General features: G+C 41.9%; 1 protein-coding gene across 1 annotated transcript; it reads left to right on the top strand.

The window, feature by feature from the left end:
• Positions 1–10124: 10124 nt before the first annotated feature.
• On the top strand, positions 10125–12113 carry TUBA8 (tubulin alpha 8; the record flags this gene model as incomplete). The annotated part of the gene is made up of 3 exons (XM_026654333.1): positions 10125–10356; positions 11136–11284; positions 11688–12113. Coding segments are annotated over 3 exons (807 nt in total), but the record flags the coding sequence as incomplete, so codon positions are not given.
• Between the last annotated feature and the right edge of the window lie 3 nt (positions 12114–12116).

Below are 12116 nucleotides of genomic sequence, written 5' to 3'. Positions count from 1 at the left end.
CAACACGCTAAATAACTCAATCACCGTCATTCCCCTCCAGTTACCTCTGATGTCACATAGGCCCAGATCCTCAAAGGTATTTAGGTACCTAACACTCATTGAATATCTGGACCTAGGGGCTTGTCTATTTGGCAGTTTATAGTGCTGCAACTTTCTCGCTCAGAGGTGTGAAAAAACACCCCCCTGAGCGCTGCAAGTTTCAGCGCTGTAATGTGCTAGTATAGACAGTGCACCAGGCCTGGGAGCCAGGCTCCCAGCGCTAGTAGCTGCGACTACACAAGCCATGGCAGCACTTTAATATTGCCAGTGAAAACTGGCCGATACACAACATAAAAATGACCTCAGCTATTGACATTGCCCTGACTATAATTATAATAATTAGATATAACAGTTAATAATGTTGCTTAATTACAAACAGATTTCTTTATGTGCAGCATATGCACCACTTAATGAGTTTTAACTATATGGAAAGTTAGTAACAAGTAGGGCTGTCAATTAATCGCAGTTAACTCATGCGATTAACTCAAAAAAGTTAATTGTGATTAACTGCACTGTTAATAGAATACCAATTGAAATTTCTTGCCGTAATAGTGCAAGAGTTAAGCACAGGAATGAAAGATACATTAAATTGAAGGGAAACTAAGGGGGAAGTTTATGGGAAGAATATAGTTTCCCAGCCCACAATTTGACCAGAGGTGTGACTTTTTTGTAAGTGATGACCACCCGGATTTCCAGCTGAAGTAAAGAGTTGCTGTGGGTGCTCAGCCCCTCTGACAATCATATCCCAAGATACCAAGGTATTCTTCTGACAAGTGTCGTGAAGTCTTTAAGAGCCTCATTTCTGTGTCTGTTTTTAATGCCCTCTTTTCTAGTGCCATCCGAAGGTAACACTCGGAGTTTTCTATAAATGTAGCAGTATCGCAATTTAATCTCAAGCTAATTGATACTCAGTGTTCACACCCATGCATGAAAAAATTTACAAAATTACCCAATTCACTTCATGGTTTGATGCCTTTGCTTTCCACTTGATTAATTAATAATCACAATTGAGGGCAGTAGAAATAAACCAGAAAAAAAGTTCATGATGAATTTCATAACATACAGTCTACAAAGTTTATATTGTTGGTGCTTAGACTTAACAGCCATTTTCCTAAGTCCTACAGTACAAAAGCCAGAAAATATCTCGGTATTAATGAATCCTTTAAAAATAGAACATGTCTATAGAACAAAGAGTTTTAAGATCCAGTGCAGATATCAATCAACCTATCTTTCACTGATTACAAAAAAAAAAAAAAAAAAAAGTACTGCTTCATGACTAAGACTATGATTTAGTCACGGTATTTTTAGTAAAAGTCATGGACAGGTCACAGACAATAAACAAAATTTCACGGCCTGTGACCAGTCCATGATTTATACTATAAATACCCTTGACTAAATCTTGGGGGGGGCCACTGTTGGGTGGGGTGTGCCCCAGAGGGCTGCTACTGCGGGGGGCAGTGGCACCAGCTGTCGGAGGCTGCTGGAGCACAGTCTGCTCTGGCCACCCCAGGGACTGCTGCTGGGGGCCGCTGGAGCAGCGGCTGCTCTGTCCGCCCCAGGGGCCGCTGCTCAGGCTATTCCTGGGGCTGTTTGAGCAGCTGGCCCTGGAGCCAGCTGCTTTGGCAGCCCTCGGGTCAGCCACACTGGCGGCTCCAGAAGTCACGGAAAGTTACAGAATCCGTGACTTCTGCAACCTACATGACAGACACGTGCCCTATTCATGACTGATTGGTATTCTAGAGCTCATGATCCTGAGTGCACAACAGAGAGTCTGGGTTTTCCAGGGATATTCAGCAAAAGCATCAAAACACCATTGGCCAGATTTTGATTTTGGTTACACTGCTGCAAATCTGGATTACCTCCATTGCCTTCAGTGGAGTTGCTCTGGCTTTACAATGGTGTGATTGAGATCAGAATCTGGCCCCAGTTGTCTGCTGATGATTTTTAAACAAATCAACTCCAGTAAAGTAAGATCACTCCAGAAATAACATTTTAGTTTTCAACATAACTCAGCGAGGTTCTCGCTTGGTTACAGATTCTGCAGAAAAAGAAAACATTCATGAAGGCAGGTTCCTTTCCAAATGTTCTAGCAAGGATAAAGTTGTACATGATGGAAAATTGAATATATTTATAGGCTTTACAAATAACTTGGTCATTCATAGGTGCTAAGAAGGAATTCCATACCTTTTGCCTATATCTTCTGTGTCTTTTTTCAGCCATGCTGCTTGATGTATCAGCTTGCCTTTTTGCAACCAACACAACCATTTTAGAGAACAAATCAGTCAGGAACCAATTTACAAAAATGACTACTAATTTTGGGTGTCCACTTCAGATACTAAGTGCCTAATTTTCAGAGATACTGAGCACTCTCAGCTGCCACTGACTTGGCAGTTGTGGATGCTTATGTCTGAAAATCAATCCCTGTTTCTCAAGTTGGGCACCCAAGAGATCCAAATTAGTGGACACTTCTTTATTCATTTCAGCTTTGAGGAAGAGAAGCATTTCAATGAATGAAGATGAATTGAAAACACCTCTCTAATGGTGCTTGTGGTCAGAATATTATTAAAGATACAGAATAAAGTGAAAATAATACTATTTTATCTAATAGTTAAAGTTCAATAGTAATAATATTATTTTATGTTTATCTAGTTCCTTTGAAGCACTGTGGGATACATAGACTGTAGATTGGGCCGCTCGCCATCTAAAAGGTATAAAGTAGAGCTGGCGAGAGAATGGCAATTCTGTCTTGCAAAAACTTTTGGGGTTTCAAAATTTGTTTTCATTCATTGGAATGAGAACAAAAACCTTTCAAAAGTTTTCATGAAACAGAATTGTGTTGAAATGTCCATTTTCAGATTGAAAAGGTCAGGTTTCCAGTTCAGGTCTCTTTTTCTCTCTCTCTCCACCCTGGACCTCAGAATCCTTCCTGATGAAAAAATTGTTGAAATCGATAACATTTCCATGAAATGTTTCAGTTTTGATGAAACAACATATTCTGATGAAGTATATTTAGTTGAAAATCTTCAACTCTGGTATAAAGGATTTGTTGGAAGGAAAAATTCGTCAAGAATGAATGCAGGGTACAGGGGGGATAAGTGTGGGGGATTCCTGGAGAGAGAGAATGGAATTTGGGGTGTATCTGGTTACAGGGGGGTGGTCTTGTGTGTGTGAAGGGGTTAGTGATGCAAATAGGCAAGGGGTGGTGGAAAGTGAGGGTTGCCTTGGGGAGATTGTGACTTCCTCTCGGCACTGTGATGCTGTAGGGCACCAGCTGGTGTGGGATGCATGGCATGGGCTCCCTCCTATTAAGCTGCTTAGAGTGATACAGCAGTGGAAACATCACTATCCAAAGCTGCTGCTTCTCATCCGAAAGGGTAGTCCGCACCACTAGAGGCACTATGGTAAGGATGAATGCAGCAACTCCCCATTCAAGGAGGGAACAAGGTATTCTGGGAATGTGAGGACACAAGACTGTATTCTCTCTACTACCTGCTCTGGAGCTGGGTGAGAGGGAGAGGATTGTGGTTGCTTTTTGCTTCAGTGTTTGGAATCTGGGATGGGGGAGAAGGGGAGTGAATGGGACCAGAGATTGATGTCTTTGATTGATAGACTATAAGGTCTGCAGAGACCTAGTAATTCACCTAGTAATTCCTGCACTGAGCCCAATCATTTGCAACTGAACTTGAGTAAACTTTTTAGAAAGATATCCAGCTTTGATTTAAAGACTTAGAGTGAGGGAGAATGTACTACACCCCTGGCTAAGGTGTTCCAATGTTTAATGACCCTCATTTAACAACTTATGCCTTATTTCCAGTATGAATTTTCCTAACTTCAGGTTCCAGCAATTTTATCTTGTTACGCTTTTGACAGCTAGATTGAAGAGTCCTCTGGTTAGTACCAGATACCTTCTTCCTGTGTAGGTGCTTAGAGGCCATGATCAAGTTGCCACTGTAAGGTGTGTTCTCCAGTCCTGGAATAATTCTTGCAGCTCTTTACTAAATCCTCTGCAACTCTTCAATAATTGGACCAAGTCTGTCATGCACAGGGTTTGGATGCTCCTGGCCCCAGAACCTGTGATGCACTAGGTGGGGGCTTTTTATTCTGCTCCATCTCATAACAGGGGAACTGAAATGCTGGATTTGAGAAGCTAACCCTCACACGTGCAAAGGGGATGAAGAGGCAGATATTTGGGGAGGGACTACTTCCTTTTCCATCCCCCTCTTCCTCCAACACACACACACTTTAAAACATGCTGGCAAGGTTTGCATTTTTAACTGAGGCGTGAACTTTTTTTAACTTAATAATTTTTTTAAAGTACACTGTACCCTCAATATATCCAGATGACACACGATGAAATGCCTATAATCTAGAAAATGACAATGTTAAGTACATTTGGATTCTTACAGGGTATGTATACATGTCACTTTTTTATTCAATCCATAACTTCAAGCAATACCAAGGTAATAAATACATCCAGATTAAAACTGACAAAATTACATCTGATTAAAGGGAAAAAAAACTATACTTCTAAATTGTATTGTTATTTTTGACAACACAGAGGGAAATCCAGGAGAGTGGTGAGATAGTTCAGTGTGCAGAGAAATAGTTCATGGACATGTACAGTATACATTTTCAGAAGGGGCTAGTGATGTTGGTTCCTCAACATGAGACATCACCAAAGCCCTAGTCTCAGAAAGGGCTGAATACTCACCCACAGAAAAATCAAGCTCATTAAAGGGTCTCAGTTTCTAACCCCAACAGTAGAGGCATCCAAAATCATTAGCCACTTTTGAAAATTTAGATTGTATTAGAAGATGTGAGCACCCATTCAATGGTGCCCACAGTCCTAGTTATGACATCATACCCCTGCTGATCATCAGTGGTTTGTGTCACAGACCCCTGACCTCACTGACAGGACAAGGGAGAGACTCTTGCTATTTATCACAGAAAGCACATGAGATTTATAGTGTGTCAAATACAAGCTGGGAAAAACAGTGAGGCAAATTCATCCTGGGTGGAACACCATTACATCAGTGGAATTACAAAGAGGAGGAATTTGGTCTTACACCTCTTAACTATTTGGTGCCTGCTGTTTATGATTCTGTGTCTTTACTTTAGTAACATAGAATGGTTCTCATAATAGGAATCTAGAAACAACACAAAACTATGAGAAATGTAAAAGAGGTCATAATTTCAGGAACATAATTAACAAACTTTTTTTCTGATTATTTTTAACTTAACTCCTCATTTATGTCCCGTTCATCCTTCTGATTCTCATCTAAACTAAAATCCCTTTACACTGTGCTGGCAGTATAAAGCAGGCTTAAAGTGGGTGTAAACATAATTTATTCCCACTTTAAGGCCGTTTTACCCTGCCACAGTGGGGTAAAAGGGGTTTAATATAAATGAGAATCAGGCCCAGTCTGGGTGTGAGAAGGGTAGCAACCCCTCCAAAACATATAGTCTGAAAGAGAAATGGTCAAAGGACCTGATTCAAAGCCTACTGAAATAAACGGAAGCACTCCCATTTCACTCCCACTTCAATAAGCACAATTGAATTAGCCATTATTCCATGGAAATACTCATGCTTACAATTAGCAATAGCATATTCTGTCCATAGGCCTCCTGAAGAACTATGATGGGAAGAAAACATTTCCAATTAATTCCCTTTCATTTTGGTCCCTACAATTATATTTAAATTCTCTCCTAGTACAGGGCTTTGCTCTGGAGATCCATCCCCCACCACACACACAGCTTCACCATCTACTTAGATGGATCTAACAACATATGCAGACTTATGGTAGTGAGTACATATGAAAAACAACAAGGTAGCTGCTACCTTGAAGATAAGACTCTACCTCAGTACAGATGAAGCCTAAATCAGACTGTGCTCTAAATGTCTGCAAACTGTATAGGGTCTGGTCTTCTAGTACTGCAGTGCGGATACAGTTAATAAGAGCAAATGTGAACCCCAGACTGTTAGACGAGTTTGGAGTAGGGTCAGGATTTAAATATCCTACAGAGATCAGTTTACTATCCTGGGACTCTGAGGAAGGTCCACTCTCTTCATTGTTAAAGGAACAGTAACTTATTTTAAAGCCATTTACTTTGAAAATCCCCATTTCAAATCTCTTGCTTCTCTTGGCATTTCTCCTGTGTCAGTCAGAGCATTTCCAAATTGTAGCAAGTGTAGCGAAGAAAAGGGTTTCATGCAAATCTGCTCTGCCATTGGGATTCATCACAGGGAGCTGATTCAAAAGGTAGAGTTAAGATATTCACTGGAAAGGAAAAAGATCTGATTAGGGGAAAAGGAGGCAGATCTGCAGCCTTTATGAGGCACAAGTCCTATTATGAAATGAATAACTCTCCAGAACAAGCTCCCCGCTGTGTGAGAAGATATAGAAAGAAGGTTGATTACCAGAAAACAGCTCCTGTCTTCATATGAACTGGGTAGAGGTTTTTCCTTTTTCGATGAATGAGCTGGCATATTCAACTTACACCTCTACCCCGATATAACGCGACCTGATATAACACGAATTTGGATATAACGCGGTAAAGCAGTGCTCCGGGTGGGCGGGGCTGCGCGCTCCGGCGGATTAAAGCAAGTTCAATATAACGCGGTTTCACCTATAATGCGGTAAGATTTTTTGGCTCCCAAGGACAGCGTTATATTGGGGTAGAGGTGCATTTACAGCACCGTGCTCATTATAACAGCAGGAGAAGACATGGGCCAGAAAACAGAATGAAATCCTACCTCATCTGACTCTTTCACTCACTAAAAACAAAAACAAAAATCTTATTTGTGTTTAAATAAAAATAGAACATGGCTTCACTCCTAGCTTTTTGGGTTTGGTTCTTGAAAACCTGAGACATGGTCAACAAGGTTTTATAAAATCAAATCCACCCCTGGTTTTGGCATCTTTAACTATCAGGGAGGCTGAGATGGTGCTTTAAAACCTTGAGAATACAGAGCATGTTTTTGTTTTTGACTCCAGAAACACATTCCAAAGTATAATGGTCAGGATCTCTGTGCTGTGGAGAGGGATGAGAAAAAGAAACACTTCTTGACGATCATTCAGCACATTTGTAACACAGAATTCTTAGGAGAGCATGGTTGTGTTGATCCAGCCATGTCTGATTCCATTTGGTTTTATAACCTGAGCATGACTGAGCCCCATCAGCATTCAGATAGGAAGGTTCCAAGAAAAACGGAGTCTGTGGAAGACATGCACATCTTTTGGGAATCAAATTGTTGCTTATAGACTACAACTGGACTACTGTACCAATGGGAGAAAACCATAGTTTCTGTTAACTCAGTAGGTAGCCTTACTTCTTTTCAGTTCAGAGGTCTGGGCTTCAGGTCTTGCTGGAATGGATTTCTTAGAAATAAGGATCATCTCTGGTTTAATGTTTAATTTAAAAACAAATCCTGAGCCCAGAATGTGCCACACTATTGCGTGTGCAAGCCTCAAAAGCCTATAGCCAGCCTATCCTGGGGGAAAGATGACATAATCCATAAATGGGGGTTGGGGGTGCAGTATTACTCTTGCATGTTTGTGGGAGCTGCCCTAGATATATACTGAACATACCCTGTATAGTCCTTTGTGAATTGTCCCTCCATGCTGGAGCCATGAGTATGAAGGATAGGAAGACACTTTCCTTGTGAGCAGGTTATTCTATAAGTGACTTTTGCAGAGTCTCTTGCACTTTCCTTTGGAGTAGATAGTGGCCACTGATAGACAAGAAGCCAAATGATGGTCCACTGGTCTGATCCAGTATGGTAATCCCTGTATTCCTATTTCTGCTACATAAAGAGGAAGGTAATTGAGAAAGAGGTAGCGATACAATTCTATATACCTCAGAATTCTTTGATCCCTATCAGTCTGGGGTCAGACCAGGTTATAGATCTGGAACTGGATTGATATTGATGGGAGACAATCTCCTTCTAGTAATGAAGAAGAGTAAGATCTCCATGCAGATTCTATTAACTCTCTGTAAATAGATTCTGATGCCATGGATGATGAGGTACTGTTGCTTCAGGTAGAACTGAAGGCTCTTAGCATAATTGTTCTACAGTGGGTTTGCTCCTTCCTCTTGTCCCAGAGAGTAATGCTGGGCTCATAAGTGTGGGTCTGTTCTGAGAGTCATTCTAAAACTGACAGCATGAGCTTCATGTTTGTTGTTTTATATCAAATTTGCTTAATTTACAAATAAAAAGATGTTTCTTCTAATTGCCAGCCCTGCAAACTCAAAATGGAAATTGACAGACAAGCTGGGTTCTATCTTTCCTGCGCAGCATTACAAGTAACAAAGATTCTTTAGACCAAATTATGCTTTCACTGATACCCCAGTGAATTTAGTGGAGTTGCACAGGGGTATATAAAGGCTTAATTTGAAGGCATGTCGCATAGCTGTCACAGCACAAGAAAGAACCCAGCTTGATTATCAGATCTCAGGCTGAATTTTCAGGGCTGGCAGTTAGGGGGAACCCGCCCCCCACCCCAATCGTTTCATTTGTAAGATTAGCAAATTTAAACAGACAGCAACATGGAGCTGAGGATGATATTTTTCCAGACTGAATTTCAGAGCAGAGCTGTACTGAGACCAGTTCCAGTCTGTTCAAGGCTTTTAGCTTCAAAGAGTGCCTCTCAGCTTATATAATATAAGGGCAGTTAATGGCTTGTCTTCACTGCAAAGTTAACTTGAATTATAACTTGAATATGGTTGTACCTTTAGGTCAGGTTGGCTAGTCTGTCAGGGAGTATAAGCTAAAGCTTGAGTTAGCACAACTCGTCCATGACTGCTCTGCTGTGTGGACCCAGGCTAGCGCCACTTGAATTCCCCACCATGTGCCCAAGCAGGACAGAGAAGTTCTACCATAATTCACTGAGAAAGAAATCATATTACATCACAGCTTGCAGCATTGTAAAGAACCATGTGATATGCCCCCAGAAGTTTTAATGCCATACGAGTGAGTGGAGCATCAGCGTGGACACAAGAGATTGAGAGGTGTTTGACAGTGTGGCTGCTCTCATTTGAGCTAGTTTAACTCCAGAGGAGTAATTCAAGTGTAGATAACACAAGTTCATGCTGCAGTGAAGACATACTAGGAAGTGCTTGCTAAAATATCTTATGTTTGAATATACCTCATCCAGCAGCAGTGCTCACCCAAAGGGCTTTTTGTAATTCTTACTCATTGGTGGTCTATAGAGCAACCTTCGGGGCAAGAGACATTTATTTTGTTTAGCATTTAATTATTTTTGTTTTGTGTTTTAGTTTTATGTACCGTAATTATAGTGCCTTGCTGACATGGCAATAACCACTTTGGAAATTAGTTAAATATATATACACGTGCTTGCTCAAAATATGCTTCAATGACACTGACAGCACAGCCATGTCTAAACGTGCAGGGTGCACACGTGTAAGTGTGTGAGTATGAGCTCTCAGGAGATAAGATCTTTCACATGTGAAACTAAAGTGCCAAGGGAATGAGGCTGAGTCAACAACTCCTTGAGGTGGGCACTGAGGAAAGCAGTTTTCCCATCCTCCAGTCCAGTCTCCCAGTTGAGGGCTAAGGGCTCAGAAGACACCTCACCCCTGTTGAGTTATATATAGTTAGAAAATGCTGCATGCTGTGTCAGGTCCCAGCCAAGAATAAAAATAAATGGACCTTGCATATGCTGTTCATTTGGGATCTGTCACAGTGTATACATGTTTGTGTGCATATATGTATGCGTATACATGAGTGTATGTATTTGGTGTACACAGGTATGTGTGTGAGTGCCTGAAAATCTCCATTTTTCTTTGTGATTTGCTATTTATGTCCTTGTGTAGCTCTGCAGAAAAATACATTCGCCATCCTATTTGTAAATAAGAGTTGGAACTTTTACTACAGGCAGAGAACAGAGGCTAGGCCACATTTCCATGGGTCCATGTGCACACCAGTTCCAGTTGGGTATGCAAGGTTGGAGACTCCAAACCAGAGGTTGGTTTGGGATTTCTGACTGCAGCTATGACACGTATATGTGACTATCAGGAGGGAGAAGGGTTGATGTATATTAATTCTTCTGACCTGTGCTCTGTTCTCCCTACAGCGTGAGTGCATTTCTGTTCATGTTGGCCAGGCTGGAGTTCAGATTGGCAATGCATGCTGGGAACTTTTCTGTCTGGAACATGGCATTCAGCCTGATGGCACCTTCAAGAATCAGTTCAACAAGGTCAACAATGATGATTCCTTTGCCACATTTTTCAGAGAGACAGGCACAGGAAAGCATGTGCCACGGGCTATTATGGTAGACTTGGAGCAAACTGTAGTAGGTCAGTATAGAATTAACAATGGAAAATGGAAAAGATCCTATTCTTATGTGGGTCAGGGTTGGGGTCTAGCTGTCTCCAGCGTATTGGTGGGGCAGTCCCTTCTTCGCATTTCAGTGGGATAACTGGGATAAAACTAACCTATTTCAGGTTTTTAATGCCAGGCAGTTATAAACACTCATCTCTCAAAGGAGATTAAGTCTACTCATGCGAGAAGGGGAGAACACTCACTAAACTTTCCCATAAGTGCCCCACCTTGCTGTCAGCTGAGTCAGGAGGTTAACATTGCTAAGTATGCTAAGAGTACCTCTCCTCATAAGATCTTCTAACTCTGATCTTATTTGGGGTGATATTTTCCTTTGCGTGTAGTTCAGATTGGAGACATGAGAAGCTGCTGCTGGTGGTAGGTGTTTCCTGAGAATTTCCCATCCTTTTTTTCTGCAAATCTCCTCTCTTTTCTGATGACTTGGCCTTTGGCCAGGTGATTTCATTCCTGGCCAGGCACAAGTCATTCCATAAATTGGCTAATTCTGCTAAGAGAAAGAGACTGGCTTATAAAGCAACATTCACTTCTCCCTTCAGAATTTAGAGAGCATCATCTCTGTGACACATCTTCATTTTTGTACAAACTCAAGGATATTTCTAACACCCTGGTCTCCCATGTCACGTGCCTGCCAACAAACAGCACTGCCAATTAACAACTATTTGGGGAGTTCAACAAAAATCATCAAAATTGGAATGTGTCCATTCAAGGCTTCTTATGGTTTCTCTTTCTTGGACAGATGAAGTGCGGACTGGCACTTACCGTCAGCTTTTCCATCCAGAACAGCTGATCACTGGAAAGGAAGATGCAGCTAATAACTATGCCCGTGGTCACTATACCATTGGCAAAGACAGAATTGACTTGGCATTAGATCGTATCCGTAAACTGGTAAGTGATAGTACATCAGAAACAAGATTTGGGGTTGGTGAGTAGGTGAATAGGACATATATGTCAATTGGCAGCTCTTGTTTTGCTCTACTCTTCAGAGTAGAGACTGATTGTATTGTAGGTCAGTTCCCAGATGGATGGAAGACTCAGACAGAAGCCTAAAATGTAGGTTTCTGCAGCTTAAATACTTCACATTTATCACTGTAACAGCAAACCAGTAGTGATACCTATGGAGCCCACACCATTATGTGAGAGGTTGTTATCCAGTCTTTTCCCAGGAAGACCTGGGCTGATCTCCATGCTGTGTTTTGGAGATAGATGTCCCAGCTTCAATCTCAGGATGCGCTCATGGAAGTCTCAGAGATTTAGACTGATTCCTTTTGTTCTCTGTTTGGCTTTTCAGACAGATGCCTGTTCTGGGCTACAGGGATTCCTGATTTTCCACAGCTTTGGTGGGGGCACTGGCTCTGGCTTTACCTCCTTGTTGATGGAACGCCTCTCCCTGGATTATGGCAAGAAGTCCAAACTGGAGTTTGCCATCTACCCAGCCCCTCAAGTCTCCACTGCCGTAGTGGAGCCGTACAACTCCATCCTGACCACTCACACCACCCTGGAGCATTCAGACTGCGCCTTCATGGTGGACAACGAGGCCATCTATGACATCTGCTGTCGCAACTTGGACATTGAGCGCCCCACTTACACCAACCTTAACCGTCTCATCAGCCAGATAGTCTCATCAATCACTGCCTCTCTGCGCTTCGATGGTGCCCTCAATGTGGATCTGACAGAGTTTCAGACCAACCTGGTGCCTTACCCTCGCATCCACTTCCCC

Source organism: Terrapene carolina, unplaced genomic scaffold, assembly GCF_002925995.2.
Source record: "Terrapene carolina triunguis isolate 2854851 unplaced genomic scaffold, T_m_triunguis-2.0 Scaffold190, whole genome shotgun sequence".
Lineage (NCBI taxonomy): Eukaryota > Metazoa > Chordata > Testudines > Emydidae > Terrapene > Terrapene triunguis.
This window is presented reverse-complemented; position numbering and strand designations above follow the sequence as displayed.